The 20,431-nt window shown below is 46.9% G+C and overlaps 1 protein-coding gene across 1 annotated transcript in view; it reads left to right on the top strand.

Annotated features, from left to right (window-relative positions):
- The window catches only part of SCNM1 (sodium channel modifier 1), a 395,472-nt gene extending 376,855 nt beyond the window's left edge, over nucleotides 1–18,617 (top strand). The window contains exon 8 of the mRNA XM_069649879.1: nucleotides 18,546–18,617. Coding sequence (XP_069505980.1) covers nucleotides 18,546–18,561 — 16 coding nt within the window. The 3' untranslated portion in view covers nucleotides 18,562–18,617. The remainder of the gene's footprint in view (nucleotides 1–18,545) is intronic.
- The last annotated feature ends 1,814 nt before the right edge of the window (nucleotides 18,618–20,431 follow it).

Here is a 20,431-nt window from a genome sequence, read left to right as displayed (position 1 = left end):
TCACAAAAGCTGTACAAATCTCGCAGCTGCTATCAGAATGTCTTAAGCACGTTGTGTGAAGGCATCATGAAGCAAGGCCCATGCAACACACTTATAATTCAAACTAAAACACTTTATTTAACCAAATGTCAGGATGGTTGAAGTCCTATCTTGCCCTGTGCTTAGGTTGGATTTCCCTATTGGAATAAAACTAAGGAAAGTCTGAGTCGAATAGACCCACTTAAAAGTCTGTGTCCACAACATATACTTGCCCTCACCATTTAGACTAACAATGTGTCGGGATGTTAACCAAAGAAGCAAAGTTCAACTCAAATTTCAGGTGCTTCTTCCAGCTTTCTGCTCTTTCTCCAAGTACAAGATAGTCCCACGAAAGTCTCAAGATTACCTCTCTCAAGCTCCAAGCAACATAGTTCAAGATAATCCTTGGGGTTCCCTTCCCCAAGTCTCTTGCAACACAGTTCCAAACAAGAAGGGGTCTTCAGACCTTGCTCTCAAGACAACATTAACAGGTTGTTCAGTCCCTTCCCCAAGACTTCAACTTCACCCTTTATACTTGTTTTAGTTTGTTTTACCAGGTGGTTTTCCTAATATTCTGGGTCTTCAGTATTCAGGGTTGACTAGTCTAGGTGCATTTGTGGGAGTGCACTGTCCACCCATCACAGGTCGCACAACCAGGATCCCTGGGCTTCTCAGCCCCCTGCTGGTTCATGTGCCAAGGGCTTCCTTCATACTTGCTCCTGTGCACAAAGGTCTTCCTCAATACTTGCCTCGTTGCACTAAGGGGTTCCTTGGCACTTGCTTCTCTGTATCAAGGTATTTCTGTTTAATGTCTTGCCTCCTAGCCTTGTGCATAAAGTTCCACTCTTTTTGGCTTTCCCTTGTCAGCCTCTTGGGTTGTACTTCAATGTTCTTATTGTGCTTCACATGTAAATTGCTTAACGGTTTTAATTATACTTTGTATGTGAGTTGCTCTGAATTCAATAGTTACTTGTATTGCTTAAGATTTAAGTTTTCATTCTGAAAAAAACACTTGTTATTCGAAATGCACCATTGTTCTTATAGTTCAAATATTAGGTTTGAAATGTACTCTTGTAGTTGAAATGTAAGTTTGCTCTCAGTTTGGTATTCAAAATGTACTTTTGTAGTTAAATGGACGTTTGCTTTCAATTCAATATTCAAAATGCCCGGACAGGCACTTGCCTGCGGTCCGCTTCGGAGCTCCATGGTGCATGCGTGCCCTTCCGACACACACCAGCGGTCTGCTCCCGGCAGCTCTCGTAGTTTCCCCTCCACTTCTGTAGCCGGGAAACACTGCCGTCGCAAGACCTGCTTGCTTGCTGGATGCTTCTTTCTTTGCTCCGGTTCTCCTTCTGCTTTCCAGTGGACACGTCCGTAATCCTGGTCTGCCAGCGTCCTGGTTTAGCCCCACCACAGCTGCTTCCTTGTAGAGCGGGTCCCCTGCTGGTCTCTGCCACATGGGCCTCCCTGCTTCTCTCTGGGGTGTTCCCAGTCTCTCATTGTATGTACCTGTAGCCTTTTAACAGGCTGCAGGTGTGCCTGATCAATTCGATCTGCCTGACCATAATTAGGAAGACATGCCTGACCTTTCCAATGCTCGGGAGGCAGTTCCTCGTCCAAGTACTTAAGTGGTAAAAATGTGGAGTGTTCATTCCTCTTGGTCTCCTCTTCCTCGTCACAATACTGTCACATGCCACATTAGGGAAAGTGAGGGGAATGGGCTTATAATAGCCCATAAAGGTCGGTCTAGGGTCAGGTTGGTTGTTTGTAGGAAAGGGGGATACCATGTCCCTCGCAAGGGCACCCCACTTTTTCTCACCCTCCTACTATGTTTTTGATATTTGTCTTTTTTTCTGATGTTATTTTGTTCAAAGGTAATGGGATAACAGTACCCCACAAATGTTTCTGAGACTAGGGTTTCCTCATTTAGTGGAAAGGGAAAATGCTGTGTCTTACTTGAGGACATTTCCTTCCCTCTCCCCAAGAATACTCCACCCAGGTGATCCTCCCTCACTTGTCACCCCTAGGGTCAGGATCCAAAAGCAATGGCCTTTCCCTGGCCACCTGCACAGATGATCCAAGGGGGTGTGAGGAAGATGTGAGGACGCCCTCAGGTTTCTCACAATCGTCAAAGTAACCGAAAAGCCATTGGGTAAAATGTTATAAGGCTACAAAGTATCCTAAAGGCCCTTCACTGTAGGGTGATGCGTGCAGTGGTTAAAATACAAGAATTCCAAAAGTGAGACAAAGTCTCTCAATACTGACTGTCTTTGGGACTAGTCAGTTTCTTAATGAGAATGAGCAAAGTATGCCAGGGAAGTAAAGCAAAAGGGTTTATTGACCTCCCAAAGCCAGGACAGGGTTACAAAAAATTAGCAAAAACATTGGGGGTCCATAGGAATCTATGGAGGGAATGGTGTTAAAAGAAGATCTTTCTTATCAACCCAAATGAGGAAGGAACCCTGATCTGTCCTGTCCGGGATGAGACCAGACAGGAGACCGTTTTTCTGGCTACCACAACCCAGAGGACATAAAGCACTAAAAAAGCTCAAGAGACCCTGCATTGCTGAAGGCGAGGAAAGAAAAGCAGGCTGATCAGGACCAACCCAAACCTGAAAGTGCCTTACAGGGTGGAGTTCTGATCACAGACCCGCACCAGACCCCTGGAGAGTTAAAGAAGGTGACAGTTACCTTACCAAGGGATTCGCTGTTGAGGGCCCATTTTTTGTCCCTTATTGTTGGTTTCATGGGGGAGGCATGCATCGTGGCTGTCGGTGAGTAGTTTGCCAGTCAACGGACTCCAATACAGTCACAAGACTTGTGCCGGTCGAACGCTAGGTACTGCCGGTCCTTATCAGCAAGAAGGTCCTCCATAGGGAGGAAGAAAAACGCACATAGACGAGAGAGGCGTGTCATGTCTGCTGGCTGTTAGGAAGGTCTGCCCCCCCATGTAATGGCTACATATTCAAGATAGTACAACTCTATTTCAGAGAGGCTTCGAGTACCGACAGACACAGGAATACTCTGAGGAAGAGATCCCGAAGGAAGATGTGGAAGTGTTCTGGGAGGAGGTGACCACCCCAAAGGAGCACCATCAGACAGGGAATAGTGACCTGTCTGGGGCACCGACTATCGACAGGTGGTGAGAGCCCATAGAGAGGCCGCCAGTTAGGGGAGCGAAATGGGTCAATCAGGCAGAGTGAGAGCATAGGGTTGCTGAGTGGTTAGCCAAACCCAACCAAGGTAAGTGGATGCACAGTCAAGGCTTAGTCTCAGGGAAAGTATGAGAGTGGTCTAGGGCTATAATGAGTCCACTCAGAACACCACCAATAGTTCAAGTTAGGGAGTATATAAAAATATAATTGTGTTAGGGCTTTATGAACACACTAAGCATAACAAAAACAGGTAAGTAATGTAATAAAAAATCATTTCTGAGGTTTGTAGAGCTGCTTAAACTTGCATGCTTGCCTAGGCCGACATCTAGTGGTAGGTGCAGACTATTGCATGACTTGTTTTTGAAGTTCAAAAAGGGACATTGACTTGGCGTGTTTGTAATATTATCCCTAGTGTATTGTACACATGGTGCTTCATGCGTTCAGGTCCCGCAGCTCGTTTATTTCTGCCATCGTGCTCGGTCGCATGCTGCAGAGTTCATGGCCTACCGCCTTTTGTCACATATTGTGACTACATTTCGCTATCGGAAGCATTTTCACAACCGTCTGCGCATCCAACGACAGTCCACTCCTTCGGCCTACACCAGGCTACAGCCTGTACAGTAGGGAGAGTGGGGAGAGTAGGCTTTCTATATTCTCTTTCTTTTAAAGAACATATACATTTACTCACTCCCTATACACTCCATTTTCCACTGCCCTACCTCTTCAGTATGGAAAATACCCCTTCTGCCCTTCTTGTAACAAAAACACATCGGGTGTGCAATCGCTGCCTCCCGAGAGACCATTGCGAAAAATGCTGCTCAGCCTGTCCGGTTTTTCGGCCTAAAACATTAAACGACCACATGAAACATTGGCTGGCATATGCCATGCAGGCCGAAGCTTATCCCAATGGGCGTCGAAGAGGAGCTGTTAGTTCCGACGCACAAGTGGCGCTGAGGGAAATATGGGATCTGCAGATTACTGTGCGCCAGTCCCCCCCCCCTCCGGAAGGCAGGCCAGCGGCCCTGCTATGGAGACTACAACTGGCGACAGTGGCCCACATAAGCACAAACACAGGGGTAGACATAAACACTCAAAACACACAACCCCCAGCCATTCGTCAACAAAATCGTTGAAAACATGGCCATGAAGTGTCCGAATGCACTTCTGGTGCCCCTTCTTCAACGCAGTACTCTGCACCCTCTACTCATCTCAAAAAGGTGGATTACCTAAGCAAGTGTGAGCAGCACCACTACCACCCATAAAAAGACACTGTGTGATGTTTCCAAAGTGCACGTCCTTCAACGTACGCCAAAACAGACGACCGCTTCATTGTACACTTCCAAACAGCCACTGAAATGCACACACAGTCACAAGAGGAAATCTCAATGAAAGAGCGGTCTCTGTCAAAAGAGACACATTACACACAAGCCTTATCCCCTTTGTTGGACGATGTACACTCACAACATCGATCTGAGCCTGAAGAGGTATTATTTCCTCTAAAAGATACACTGAGAACCGGTTCATGGACTAGAGAATGGTTTGAAGAGACAATGGATAAGGTATCTTCTTTGTCACTTTCATCGAAAAATACCTGGTGCGCCAAAAGCACATTGATTTAGAGGAGGGCAAGCCCCCATGTAAATCTCCCAGGTTACAAAAGGAGACCTCTTCACAGCCACACGATGAGATGGTGAAAGTGGTTATACCCGACCAATGTCAAGAGGGTACAGATGATAAGGGAACTTTAGATAATTACCCCAATGATGACCCAGAGGATAATATCTATGATGATCCTGGTGAATATTTACTCTGAAGATTAGGAACACCCACTAGCTGACTCACCTGTTCTGTTCAATATGTGGCAGATCACTTTAAGAGCCAGACTCAAGAGACCATACAAGAAATGGATTTTGTAGAGAAAACATCAATAGGTCAATTTATTCCACTGCTCCAATCAGTTACTACGCGTATTCAGCATTCTTTAGTCACTCCTTCCCTTACAAGGGCAGTTAATCCTTGCATAGAAAAGACATTTAGACCTGCTCCTTCTGAACACTCACATATAAGAGGAAATTCCTAAACCAGATTCTCTAGTGGGAACTACTACCCCGAAAAGAACAGTTACCCCTCTGCCGCCTGCTGGAGCACTGCCTGATGAAGAGATAAAAAACCTTTCAGCATTGGGGACAAAGTAGCTACTTCAGCTGCTTACCAAGTACGCATTGCAAATAATAGTACTCTTTTATCCAGCTACAACAGAGCACTATGGGACATCGTACAAAGTCACCTAGAGACTGTGGTAGAACCCCTATGCTCTCAGATCTCAAAGATTGTAGCTGAAGGCAAACGAGTTGCCAATAACATTATTAAGGGGAATTTAGACGCAGCAGATACTGCAGGCAGAATTGTGGCAGAGGGCATGCTATTAAAACGCCATGCTTGGATGCGTCAGTCAGGCTTTAAGCTTAAAACACAAGCCATCCTACGCTATATGCCTATAGAAGCAAATGTGTTTGGTAATGCAGTAGATGATGCCCTGGAAAACACCCAAAAATAGCATGAGACCCTACAGTCTTTAGGCCAGATTTCTAATAAGCCATACGTCCAGCAGGGTTTTTTCAACACCCGCTGTTTCTTTTGAGGGTCAGCATACCCACAAACAACACAAACTAACTATTCACAAGGATCTTCATCACCTTGGTTTTCTGCCCTTTCACAATCGACCCCATATCAATCCAGCTTTCAAAGGAGCTTTAAAGGAGGTAGAGGTCGTAGTAGAGGCGTAGTCGCGTAGCACCAAAACAATGATATAACCATTCAAGCTCCCTCCCATGTCTCCCCACCAGGGAGGCGCATCTCACAATTCACCCATGCATGGGAGGGGAATCACTTCAGACAAGTGGGTATGATCAACTGTGCCCAGGGGCTACTCTATAGAGTTCTTCGAGAAACCATTTTACCATCCACTAAGCTACAGAAAAATGTTGCAAGAACACCAGCAGGTCCTAGAGGACGAAATAGTCTCTTCTACACAAAGAAGTGATAGAACTAGCTCCGCCTCACAAAGTTAACAAGGGTATTTATTCAACATACTTCCGTGTACCCAAAAATGACTCAACTATGCGCCCTGTGGTGCACCTACACCCAGCAAACATAGATGACAAACCGCAAAAATGTCAAATGACAGCACTTCAAGTAATTCCACTCTCAAAACAGAGAGATTACATGGCAACATTGGATATGAAAGATGCATACTTTCATGTTGCAATATTACCAGTACACAGAAAATACCTACGTTTCAAGGTAGGAACTACTCACTACCAGTCAAAGTGCTTCCTTTCGGCATAGCCTCAGCGTCAAGGGTATTCACTGAAGTGCTCGCAGTTGTAGCTGCACACCTGCGCAGATAGTCAATTCCAGTTTACCTTTAGCTCAACGACTGGCTAATTACAGGGTAGACACGTTTGAGGTGTCTAACAAAACACCCAAGAAACAATAAACCTACTCTTAAAGCTAGACTTCTCAATCAACAAGAAAAAATCACGTCTCGTTCCAAGTCAAGTAAAACAGTATCTTGGAGCTCAAATTCAGACAGAAGATGCGTTCGTCTTCCCCTCCAATTAGAGAGTACAAAACATGCTTTTTCAAATACCACATTACGTAGCCGTTAGTCAGTTATGAAAGGCCATGTGCCTTATTGGAATGATGGCTTCATGTATTTACTTTGTGCCTCAAGCTTGGCTTTGCATGCCGTCCAATGTAAGAGTGGCTGGTGAAACAATGGTCGCAAGCGGTCAATGGAATTATATAGTTGTTGTTCCCCTAGTCACTCTCTGCAGTGTTGGACAAAAGAAAACCTTTTTAATGGAAAATCATTCACCACCCCCACAGTAGAGGGTGGTCTAACCAGACGCATTGCTATCAGGGTGGGGAGTGCATCTTCTCCAGCATACTATGCGTGTGTGGACAAAGTTACTAACAAAGAAGCACAACCTTCTAGAGCTACTAGCAGTGTTCAAAGCTCTTCAAGCTTTCAAACACCAGATACAGGGGAAAACAGTACTAGTCCTAACAGAAGGCACTACAGCCTTGTTCTTGATAAACAAGCAAAGCAGGACTCACTCAACAGGTCTGTCCAAACTAGCCCAGAACACATGGGATTGGGCACTAAAGCACAACGTGTTCCTCCTATCCCACCATGTTCTAGGTGAACACAACTATCTAGCCGATGTGTTAAGCAGAAACATAGAACTTCCATAAGAGCACGAATGGCACATAAACATCCTACACAACATATTCACAAACTGGGGTCAGCCAAACATAGATCTCTTTGCAACTCAAAAGAACGCACAATGCCCAGACTATGCGTCCAGGTGTCCCAAAACAGAGTCCAAAGGGAACGCTCTGTGGATGAACTTGTCGGGGAGATGTGCATACGATTTTCCACAACACCACTTCTGAACAAAATAGTTCACAAAATGCACCACGAACAAGTCAAACTTATTCTAATAGCGGCAATGTGGGAACATCAACCATGGTTTTCACACCTGCTTAAGATGTCTCTTGGCACACCAGTCAAACTTCCATCCCCTTACCACATGCTGTCCCAGCATCAGGGAGCGACACTTCATCCATGTCCTCAAACACTGAACTTGGCAGCTTGGCTCCTGAAGTCAGTTTGGACATTTAAACTTGCCACAAAGTTGTATGGACATCCTTAAAGAGGCATGCAAACCCAACACGAGACACTGCTATTTCAACAAGTGGAAACTCTAGATTTGGTGCAGAACACGTAGCATCAGTGCTATTGACGGCTCGCCTTCTCACATTGTTCTTTACCTGCTTTACTTGTTGCACTCTGGGTTAGTCTTTAACTCTCTTTGAGTTCATTTAACTGCACTTTCTGCATACACCACCTCTCAGAATAAAGTATCCTGGTGGATGGTTCCAGTTATTTAAAGCCTTCTTTGAAGTCGTTAAAACATTACACACCCAATTTCAAATCCGACCCCCGGATGGGACTTGAATGTTGTACTTACTAAGCTCATGAGCCACCCTTTTGAGCCAATGCATACAACCAATCTTGGACATCTCAGATACAAGACAAGATTCCTCGTGGCCGTTACATCAATAAGAAGGGTTTGTGAACTGCAATCCCTCTCAGTTCAAGATTCATTTATTATTCATAAAGACAAAGTGGTTTTAAGAACACATCCAGGTTTTTCTCTAACATTTATCTCCAAGTTCCATGTCAATCAGTCCATAGAACTGCCAGCTTTTTTCCAACATCCAAGTTGTTCAGCAGAAAGGAGCCTTCATACATTAGATGTTAGGATAGCTGTAATGTATTACCTAGACAAAACCAAACCACTAAGAAAGGCAGATCAGTTCTTTGTTTCCCTAGCTGTAGGGAGAGAAAGGGATCCTGTCTCCAAGTCAGCTATTTCAAAATGGATTGTCAAATGCATACACATGTTATTCCATATCCAAAAAATATCTACCTTTCACGCCCAGAGCACACTCCACCCAAGGCACAGGGGCCACTTTAGCTTTTATTTCAAATGTACCATTAGATGCCATTTGCAAGGCAGCCACTTGGAGTTGAGTTCACAACTTCACACAGCACTACTGTCTAGATACTCATTCTAAAAAAGATTCTCAGGTGGGATAAGCAGTGTTAAGACATCTTTTTGCTGCTGTACCTTCAAACATCGCCCCACCTTCTCCAGGTACTGCACCCTAGTCTAGGCAAGCATGTGATTCTAAGCGATCCACAACACTCAGAAGGCATACATTACTCACCATAATCGTATTTCTGATGCTTGTATCTGCTTATATTCACATCCATTCACCGTTCCTCCCCTCTTGGATTTGAAGGCACATAGACATCTTTCACCGCTGACCACTTCCTTCTCACTGTACCTCCGTCCCCCTGTGCTTCCTCCCGGTTTCGCTCCTTCCAACTTCTTTCTCCTTTGCACTGGAACACCCTCCCCCTCTCAACCCGCTCTTCCACTACTCTCACCTCATTTCGCACTTCCCTTAAATCCTTCCTCCTCCATTCCCCACCTTGAAGCCCCCTGCCCTCTCTACTCCCCCCTCCTGTTTTCCCCTCTTCCAATTCCTCTCTTTCCCTCTCCCATTACACTCTCCCTTCCTTTTACACTCATTCAATCCTTCTCCTGCCCCCCTCAACACTCCTATTCCCACTCCTCTTTCCCTCCCCCTCTCAGTTAATTGCTCTTTGCACTGTTTTGTTGAATGATTCAAGTTGTAATTTTTGCTCCCAATGTTATTTGTTGTTATTACTCTGTACTTTGTTGTTCCATTGTACAGCACCTTGGTGTAAAGCGTTCTATAAATCAATTAATCAATCAATCTTCCTTTCCAGCCATCATTGTACTCGCGCATACACTTCATGCTCGCTCATGTCAGAAACAAAACAATCTGAGGGACCTCGATGCGTGAAGGACCATGGGTACAATACATGTCACACTCAAGATAGTATTATCTACACCCCCAGTTGACGTCCCTTTTTGAACTTTGAAAACAAGTCTTGCAATATTCTGCACCTACCACTAGATGTCGGCCTATGCAAGCATGTGAATGATGCATGCAGCAGAAATAAGTTTACAGTGAGTAACCATATAACATATATTCACCCGTAGAAATAAGATAGCATATGCATTAAATACCAGTATTCAACAGGTAATTAAGAAGATGCAGGAAAAGGTTAGAATAAGCACAAACCCAGTTCCCTCTTACTTATGAGACCAGCCCAAAGTTGTATTCTATTATAGCAGTCATTTATAATGGCACCTTTTCCCAATGATATGGCCTCAAAGCGCTTTGTGGTAGGAACGCCCTTGGGGGCCGAAGTCCAGGTATGGGAAAGTTCTCGGAGGAGGCTTAAGGTGTGTGCGCGTGCATTTGGCCAGGATTAGGATTTAGGAAGGCTGGCAAAGCTCCAATAAGCAATCCAAGGGGTTAGGTATGTGGACGGGTGCGTAGGGGGGTACACGACAGAGCGCTAGTGCAGGAGACTCAATATGTATCCAAACCAGCGGACTGGCTGTCCTAGAACATCTTCTAGGCGGGACAGACAAGCTATCATAGAAATTAGGATACTGGGATTCTCTAAGCACAATAGACAGGTTACCTTTATAGTCTTACTACCTATATTCCAAGTTCTATAAACGCTAACCAAAGTAGTCAACTAAGTGCAGTATCAAGGATATCTGTGTATAACCACTGTGCATTACAATGGCTAATTTACGGAGTTCTAAGTGCAATGGAGGGGTTGCTAACATATATCTTCGAGCGTCATGGGTGGGCTAAACATTCTAAGGTGTAAATGCTCTAAGTCTAACACATGTATTAACCTTCATGTGCTTTCTTCTAGTTGCAATGCCAGGCTACCTGCATATTTAGGTATAAGCCCAATGTATATTTCATGTCCTGATTAGCTATCCTGAAACGTTTCCTTGGTAATGTACAAGTTACCATCAGACTGTCGTGTTGTATACAGGTAGCATGAGCACCCCAATCAGAGCGAAGGAGGCCTGGGGGCTGATGTGTGATTGTGTGCAAAAAGTAGTCTGGGGGTTAAGTTAGCAGGACGGCCTGCCCCGACAATGGCCCACATCCGCCTGTGGGTTTGTGTATGAGGTTGCTGGTGATTGTATGTAAGGTGGGCCTGTGCGACAACAGCCGGCATCTGCTGCAAATGTGACTTGTTGGTGTTTCGATGCTAGTGAGGCTGGTGCTTGTGAACAAGGCTGTGGTGATGTAAATGAGGTGGGGAAGAGGATTTCAGGTTATAGTATGAAATAGCCACGTTTTGAAGGCCTTTCTGAAAGCGAGGTGGTTATCAATTCAGCAGATGTGGGGAGGAAGCGAGTTTCAGATGACAGGGGCTTGGATGGAGAGAGGATCCTCCCAATCTGGTGGAGTTGTAATGGGGGATAACGAGGAGAGGAGCAGAACCAGATCTGCGGTTCCTGCTCGACTGATGGCGTATGAGCTTAACCTGAGGAATTTGTGTCCAGTGTTGTGGAGGGTACGGGGACTGATGCAAACGGCTTTAAAGGTAGTCAGTCGACCGATAGGGAGCCAGTGTAGGACTCTTGAGTGCGGGGCTAATATGTTCTCTAGATGGGAGGCCAATGAGCAGATGGGCAGCAGTGTTTTGGATACTTTGGCGTTTAATGATTTGGAATGACGGGATGGCTAGTTAAAGGCAGGGCGCATAATCTATGTGGGAGAGGATGATGCCAAGGATAGCAGAGATTTGGGGTGGGTAGGTGAGATACGGGAAGATTTGGCTAAGGGATGTGTAAGTGGAAGAAGCAAGTTCTGGACACAGAGTTGATGTGTTGGGAGAGGAATAGATTTGATTCCAGCGTGCATATGAGTCAGTTTTTGGAAGGATCAATATAGGTTATCCTTTACTGGACAGCCAACTCGTGCTTCAAACTTATTCACCGGGGTCTTCTTTCGGGGAATAAAACACAATATTACACAGTTAGCAGCAAGAATTGAACACAAATGTATGATTCCAATATTTGGGCCCATATCCTCAAATTGCATACAAAAATGTAATCAGAAAACATATTAACATCCAACATAAACAGAGGTCGGAACAGTGGAAAAGGGAGGCGAAGAGAAAAACAAAATGGCGATTTTAGTTAGTATCTTTCTATAGAGCATAGATCACTGACACTCTTAAGTTAACCTAGGAAGTGACGGCCTAAACAGCAAGTGTAAGTTCTGGGCATAATTGGCAGATTTTGGTTGCTTTTGATGTGTATAGAGTTAGTAAAAGTTCAATGTTGGACAAATGAAAATGTTAAAAATATATGGGTTTTTTTTCAGAAAATTTTGGGGAAATTGAACCCGAACATGGCTGGAATACTGTATGACATATGTAACCAAGGTGGTTATTGAAAAAGACATTTTTGGTAGAATAACACCAGGTTTGGGTTTATTTTCCAACATGGGGTCTGGCATGGATTCACATGCTAGTGAATATTCCCTGTCATCAGGCTGGGAATACTCAGTAAAATAAAAACACTTTCACTTACAAACTGTATTTCTCCTTTAAACCAACCACTGTCGTCTGGGTCGTACTGCCCTCATCCAATAACAGTCTTCTCCCTAAGCCCCTCCTCTGGCAGCCATCTTGAGCCTTTTACTGCACGCTTCAGTGTTGAGTCCTTGAGTTTGCTCTCTGAGTATTTGTAAGTTTTTTCGTGGTTTTTGATGGAAAAAAGTTATATTTTTGTTTCTAAGCAGGATGTGTGCTCTCTTCATCTGCCGACAGCGGGAATCCGTTGTCGGTGAATTTCAGCGCCCCTCAAAGGCGAAGATCGTTGATGATTCTAGAAGGCCATCATGCCTACTTCGCGCTCTCCGACCATGATGGAGGAGAAGTAGGGAAGGTCCCTTTTTAAGCCCTGGACCAAATGGGGCTACGGAACGTGTTTGTGGAGGACAAGCACCTGCAATGCCTCTACTGCCTGCACCGGTACCACAAGGAGGTGAAGTGCGAAATCTGCCTCGGTTCTCCAAGAAGACGACGAGGGACAGGCACAGTAGACTGGCAGTGTGGCTGAATGTCAAGGCCTCCGCCCCGTGCGACAAGCAGGGTCATGCCTCACCCAGGACCGGCCGGTCCGAGGAGCGGTCTCCTGTGAGGGCGCCACATCCATGGGAGCCCAAGATAAGGCCAAGAACCGCAAATCCAAGTCCACTGGGTTTGCTGCAGAAGTGGGTCCCAAGGTGGATATGGCGTGGTAGACATCACCATTGCCAGCCGGCAATCGAGCTCCTCCTCCAAGAGGAAGTCCTCTAACCCGGCTGAACTTCGTGAGAAATCCGAGAAGCTAGGGACAGAGGAGAATAAGGCCGAGCAGCCTAAGCACGCCCAAGCAGGCCCCATCGGCTCAGGCTTAGATCTCATTGATGATGGAGTTGGAGACTGCTGCAGCTAAGAGTGCGAAGGTGGCCCCCGCAGCTCAGGTGGTGTCCCTACCCCTCAGGCACGACATCGCCGTAGTGACTTTGGCAAAGTCTGCTGGTGTGCCAGAAAGGGGGAAACTGGTTCAGGCCCCGGTTCAAGACCCTCGGGGGGGGGGGGTTTGGGGGGTGGAAAGGTGGGGGCGAGGAGGCCCCGAAACAGCCCTCCCAGGCTGTCACCCAAGCCATGGAGGTCTTGTCCACAGACGACACAGACTAGGCTCCTTGCACACGGTCCACAAAGATGTGGAAGAGGATGATGAGGAGGAGGTGTAGGTGTAGGAGGAGGAGAGGAGGAGGAGGAGAAGGAGAAGGCGGAGGCGGAGGAGGAGGAGGAGGAGGAGGAGAAGGACTCTACAAACCTTGGTGTCAGAGATCCAGTTGAGGATGCCTCTGGCTCTGGTACCTGTGGTTCCCCAGGTCCCAGAAGAGCCTCCAACGAAGAAGAGGAAGCGTCGTCCGATGCCCCCGTTTCAACCTCCGCCACCATAATGGGTTCCTTCTTCCCCAGCAGACCCAGATGCGGGGCCGGATACGGCCATGACAATGACAAATGATGATGAGGATATTGTTGCGGCGGGTGGCGAATCCCCACATTTGGATGCTCCATATAGGGTGTCTCCGCCAAATGAAGTGGGATCGTTCCACTCCATGATCTCAACAGCCTCCGAGCTATTCCAGCTAGTGCCCAAGGAAACTAAGAAGGAGGGCTTTTTGTACCAGAGGTGCGGGGCCAAGAGAGACGGTCATGGCGGTACCCCTTCTGGTTTGGGAAGAGGGCCTGGCCCTCATGAAGAACCCTTGCACGGCTCCAGCCAAAAGGGATAGGCTGGAAAAGAAGTATTGGGTACCGGACTCTGCACCCAAGTGCCTGAGATCGCAGCCATCACTGGATTTGGTGGTATCTGCGGCCGGGAGGAAATGGTCGGCCAACCCGTCCTCATCGTCTTCAGTCCCTCCAACAACGGGGGGAAGAAGATGGATGCCATGGGAAGGAAGGTGATTTATACTGCGGTGTACAATATCAAGGCGACAGGGAGCTGTGGTACAAGCTGGGGCCGATAAGAAGATGGAGGCAATCACTCACTTCCAGGAAGGGCAAGTAGAGTCTGATCACGTCATCACAGTGGCGCTGGACATTGCAGACACAGGGTTCCGGCAAATGGGGAACAGTTTCTGCCTTCGTTGCCAAGGCTGGATGAAGGCCACAAATTTCCACCAGGAGTTCCAAGCAAAGGTACTGGACATGCCCTTCGACGGAGATCACCTATTTGGGAAGGTCATCGACGAGTCCCTCCAATCAGATACAGAGACGGCCCGTTCCATGGGTACCCTCCAGCAGCACTGCTCATCTGTTCACTCCTCCAGAGGGAAGTCGAGCAGGTCTTCCAAAGGTTTCTCCTCATCGTACCGTCAGCCTTCCAGATCCAGCCTACAGAGGCCATTCAAAGCCTACAGTAGCAGAGAAACGCGTTGCTGTTGCCCGCAGGGCAGGACGCCAGCTTCAAAGCAAGCCTGACCACCAGGATGTTTCCCCCCTCCCCCGTGCACCCCGGTGAGAGGCCAGCTGATGAGGTTCATCAGCAAATGGAGAAAGAGTTTCAGCAAAGGTGTCCGCGGATCCCTCCTGTGGCCGGTCAGGAGCAGCACATTCCTGAGCTCCTGTAAGAGGTACAGGCCATGCTGTGAAAAGGGGCAATAGAGCTAGTTCCCCAGTGACTCTGGGGCTCCGGAGTCTATTCCAGATACTTTCTGGTCAGAAAGAAGACCGGGGGCTGGAGGCCCATTCTAGACTTATGACGTCAGAACAAATACCTCAAGTCAGATGGTCACATTTCAACACGTGCTCGGCAAGAAAAGGAGACTTCTTGATGTCGCTGTACCTGGAGGACGCCTACTTCCACGTCACCATTCACAAGAAACCCTGGACATTTGTACGCTTTGTGCAGGGATAGCACTACCAGTTCAAGGCCATACATTTCGGCTTGAAGTCAGCCCCCAGAGTGCTCACGAAGGGCCTGGCACCAGTGACGGCTCATCTATGCCTACAGGGCATACACGTATACCCATACCTGGACGACTGGCTGATCGCGCCTCCTCGCAGGAGCTGGCTGAAGGGGACATGGAGGCGACCGTCCGGCTACTAACGAATCTGGGATTCTCCAGCAATTATCCAAAGTCCTGCTTAACACCATCACAAAACGCGCTGTTCCTAGGCCGACTCAATACGGTGTCTTGCCTGATGTCTCCGTCGGAGGAGAGGATAGCAGCCATTCTGGGGAAGGTGCAGCGGCTGTCGTCGACGAGGATGGCCACAGTGCGGGTTATCAAGTCGTTGTTGGGCATAATGTCCTGCATCTACCTCGTGGAGCTCTTGAGGTGACAGATGTGGCCCCTACAGGAATTCCTGGATGCCCGTTGGGTACAGGTGTCTGGAAGATTCACAGACAAGATTCCGCTGAACGAGTTCCGGCGGGCGATAGTATGGTTAGGCATTCGCTCCAACATCGCCCAAGGCACGGATTCCAGAACCCGCCATACCAGGAGACAGTCACCATTGATGCCTCCCTAGAGGGATGGGGAGCACACACCGGACGTCTGCACGCCAGAGGCCTGTGGTTGCCTGAGGAGAAGGATCCTCATATCAACATTCTAAAGCTACGGACAGTGTTCTGGGCCCTCAAGTCGTTTTTCCCATCCGTGAAAGGTGGTGGTCAAGGTGGTGAGGATCTTGATGGACAACACCACCACCATGTTTTACATCAGGAAGCAAGGGGGCACTCGATCCTCGGCGCTCTCCAAGGAGGCACAGGACTAGTGGCAATGGGCAGTCGGACAGGGGGAATGCTCCTCGCCGGAGTCAAGAACACCATCCCAGACTCCCTCAGCAGAGAACTGGGCTCCTGACACGAGTGGGAGCTTCCTCAGGATAAGGTGGACCGCCTGTTCGCTGAGTGGGTCAGGCCCCAGATAGATTTGTTTGTGATGGCGACCAACTCCAAGTGCAGTTAGTTTGCCAGCATGTTCCACTAGCCTAGGGGACGCATTCTCTTTTCCATGGGAAGGACTGTTCGTGTATGCGTTACCTCCGTTCCCTCTCCTGCTACGAGTCATCAACCCACTCAGATGGTGTCCATGCAAGATGATACTAATCGCCCCGGCGTGGCCGAGGCAAATTTGGTATCCACACCTTTTCAGTCTGTCAGCGTCGCCCCCGGTCAAGCTTCCTGTAGTTCTGGATCTTCTCACCAGAGAAGGAGGCACAATCCTGCATCACGATCCAGGATCGTTGAACCTGAGGGCTTGGCTCCTGCAGCCCTAGAGTTTGGTGGATACAAGTTGCCTGCATACTGCAGAGAGGTCATCAAGGCCAGGGCATCGTCGACTTTGAAGTGCTACATCACAAGTGGAAGTGTTTGGCTACCTGGTGCTGGTCGCAGAAGGATACCCATCTGAGGGTCACGCCCCGCAAATTCTTCCATACTTGCTTTCCTTGGGCAAGGCCAGCCTGGCACACGCTACTATCGAGGTGCATCTGCGGGCTATCCCTCGCTACACCAGGTCACCAGGAAGATCTTTGCTTTGGTCTCACCGACTCCCCTTCGAGGGAACTCATTGTGGTACTGACGAGGCTCATGGGGGACCCCCTCCGAACAAAGGCATCAGGCCCCTCTCAAGTTCATCTCGTGGAAAACGGCTTTGCTTGTGGCCATCATCTTTGCCAGGAAGGTAGGTCAGATCCAGACCAGTGTCCGGTCAAACTTTCGAATCAAAAGGGTTGAATGCCCTTTTGATCGAAACCAAAAGGATCGAAAATAAAAGGTTCACATTTTTTTATTTATTTATATATTTTTTTGTTTGGTATGTGAAAAAAAGTTTTTTAAAACAGAGGTTTGGGGGGAACCCCCCATAAAAAAAAATGAGGCCCTTTTTTTCGGTCCTTTTAGTGTAGAAAAAAAGGCATTCAAACCTTTTGTTTTCGAACCTTTATCCTCAAACCATCCAGACCCTATCCTGCAAACTACCATACCTGACTTTCCACAAATCGAGGGTGGTGCTGCGGACGCACCCCTCTTCCATGCCGAAGGTTCCCATGGAATTCCACCTCAAAGAGCCTTTGATGTTACCTGTTTTTTTTCCAGAAGCCTTAGTCACCGGCTGAAAGGGCCTTGCACTCGCTGGACGTTGCTCGTGTCCTGAAGTTCTACCTGGTACGCACAAAGAATTTTCGGAAGACTTCCCAGCTGTTTGTCAACTTTGGTCTTGTGAATCATGGGAAGGCCTTGTCCAAGGCTTGCATCTCAAGGTGGCTCTCTGGCTGCATCATGCACTGTCATCGGTTGGCAAACCGACCGCTGCCCGGCCGTCCAAGAGCCCGCTCCACCAGAGCGATTGCTGTGACGACGGCGTTCTTGGCTGGTGTGCCCCTGCTAGACATCTGCAGGGCTGCTACGTGGAGCTCCTTGCACACCTTCACAAAGTTCTGCTGCATCAACAGGGATTCCAGGGAGGTGTCCAGAGTCGGCCAGGCAGTGCTGCGCAACCTGTTCGCTTGAGGTATGTTCTGGAGGTAAGAGTTAATTGTTTCTGTTGAGCCTTGCCACCTCCCGTGGTTGTGTAATGTTGTACTGCTATGTAGTCGTTATTCATGAGCATGTGAATCCATGCCAGGCCCCATGTTGGAGAATGAACAAGTTACTTACCTGTAACTATTGTTCTCCAGCATGTGTCTGGCATGGATTCACATGTGAACCCTCCCTCAAACCCCTGTTCAGCTCTACTTGGTCATACTGTGACTTTACGTGCTTACCAAATCTGAAGATGGCTGCCAGAGGAGGGGCTTAGCGAGAGGACCATCAGTGGATGGGGGCATTATGGCCCAGAGGACAGTGATTGGTTTAAAGGAGAAATACAGTTTGTAAGTGAAAGTGAAACTTTGTTCTTTTACCGAGGATTCCCAAACTGACGATGGGGAATATTCATGAGCATGTGAATCCAAGCCTGACCCATGCTGGAGAACAACAGCTACAGGTAAGTAACCTGTTCCTATTCAACACCCTCTTATGGTGAAGGGGGATCACTGAATTGGAGTGTAATCATTGATTACCTCGATTGACTATATATATTTTTACTTTTTAATTTAGTTTCAGATAGAAAATTGTTCTTGCATTTAGCCTAGGCAACAATCTTTATAAATCAAAAAGTATGCTGGGAAGAAGTTGAAATTTTGTTTATTATTATCGGGTATGTTTTTCACTAGAATGATCCAAACACAATGTGTAGGGTGAGCACTAGATTTGGATGCAATAAGCTGTTTGCTGCAAATTGGCCTAATAAGGACTCCTTTGTTTTTAGATACTTCGTGAACTAAGGAATATGAATAGCACATCAGTGTATTTGATGGGAAACGACCACGTTTAACAATCGGTAAATACTCTTTTGGCTCTCACCCACAATTTTGACACTTGATGGAGCAAATTGCATCACTGGGTGACCTAGAATTGATGGGTCTCGGTTTGTGTGTTGGTGGTGGTCACTGGACTCGAGTAGTGTCAGTGACGTGTGTGTTCTTTTTGGAATAAGATGGTATTACCTACAATATCGTTAACTAAGAGTGTAATTGATATATGTTCTATAGAAAAATACTATCTAAAATCGCCCTTTTTTTGTTTTTCTCGTCCCTTCCTGTGAGGGGTCAGTAATGCAAGGAGGACAACTGCTTGTTTTTCTCAAAGTAAGACATTTTTATTAAAGTAAATGTTTACAAATAAAGCCTTACTTTCCCTACTCTACCAAGGTATTTAGTATTACAGGGTAACTTCTGTAAATTCTTTACAAGCACCCAGCTCCCTTTCCCCATCTTTCTCATGCCTTTTCTGCCCAAGTAAATTCCAGGAAGCGTTAGTGCCACTCTTTCTGCTTCAGGTAATAATGCCAAACTTATATGTGAGGACACTGGATTGTTGACAACTTCACAGATTAGGTGGATGGGTTTCACTATGAAAAGGGATCGCCTCTTGGCTTGGGTAATGCGTGTTCTTTTTTCCAGTATTGCAACTTGTTGGAATAATAAAGAATGTCAGTTTTGGATACAATACAAGGTTCAGTCTTCACAGTGAAAACATAATTGGGTGCATGCAAACCACTATTTAAGGTAGATTTTTAAACTTAAAGGTGTTGAGTATAATTTTATTCCTGTGTTTTATCAAGGAGGCAACCTCGACTTACTCTGGGAATCACAATTGATCGCACCTGACCTTTATTTCTTGTAGTTTTCACTTCTTGTTACTTGTATCTCTTGTACAATGTCAGAGTTATACTTTCGAAATGGATTCAACAAGTGTTCCTTCTTCACAATTAAGGACTTGTGACAACTCCGGTAATCCAAAAGAAAGTTCAACAATGGATGTAATGTAAACGCGAATGACCCAGCTATCTGAATAAGCATTTGTTACAATTCCATTGTGAACAACAGTTTAAAAGATTCTGTGCCACTTTTACTCACTTTCTACGTTACACAAGTTACTTCTGAGCTGGATACAGCTACCGGCAAGGCTTGTAAAGTTTATCTGAATGCTGTTCTTCACTCACCAGCTTCAGAAACACTTTGGTTGCGAGTTACTCTGCTCCCGACCTCCTTTAACTACTGCTACTACTTCTGGCTCACTTGGGACCCACACCCTTCTGCAGCACGGGTGTCTCTGTTCCGGCCACCTTATTTGGGAGTCTCTTTCACTCCCGGGACACCCTGTTTGCCTTCTGCTTCTGGCCTTGGCTCCTGCACGGTCTTGGCTCTGCAATCACAGCGACTCGGCTCACATGGGGAAAACTTTGCTTCTAGCATGTCTGCCTCGCACAGCATCTGCAGTACGGATTTTGGAAACACATTACCCTATCAGAACTTGTAGGTGAAATCTACAGTCTCCACGTTCCAGCCACATGTCTTTCCTCGGCTACTACTACTGCCAGCCTTCCAACTCCTGCTCCAGCTTCTTCTATCTCTGCTTTCCTGCTGGGGCCTTTTATCCCTCTGTTTTGACAATAGGCTTCAGGTGTGAGCCATTAGCTTCAATTGCCTGATGCTTGCAATGGCTACTAGGCTTAACTGCCTGACCACTAAATCTACATACCTCTTCAGCCCTCTTACTCGTCTGTCCCTCTAGGTTTGTTTCTGTGACATGTAGTTTGCCTTAATATTAACAAAGGGGCTGTGGGTTTTAACTTTTACATAGGAAAATGTT

The sequence above is a fragment of the Ambystoma mexicanum genome, chromosome 1p, assembly GCF_040938575.1.
Source record: "Ambystoma mexicanum isolate Mex_15411 chromosome 1p, UKY_AmexF1_1, whole genome shotgun sequence".
Taxonomy (NCBI): domain Eukaryota; kingdom Metazoa; phylum Chordata; class Amphibia; order Caudata; family Ambystomatidae; genus Ambystoma; species Ambystoma mexicanum.
This window is presented reverse-complemented; position numbering and strand designations above follow the sequence as displayed.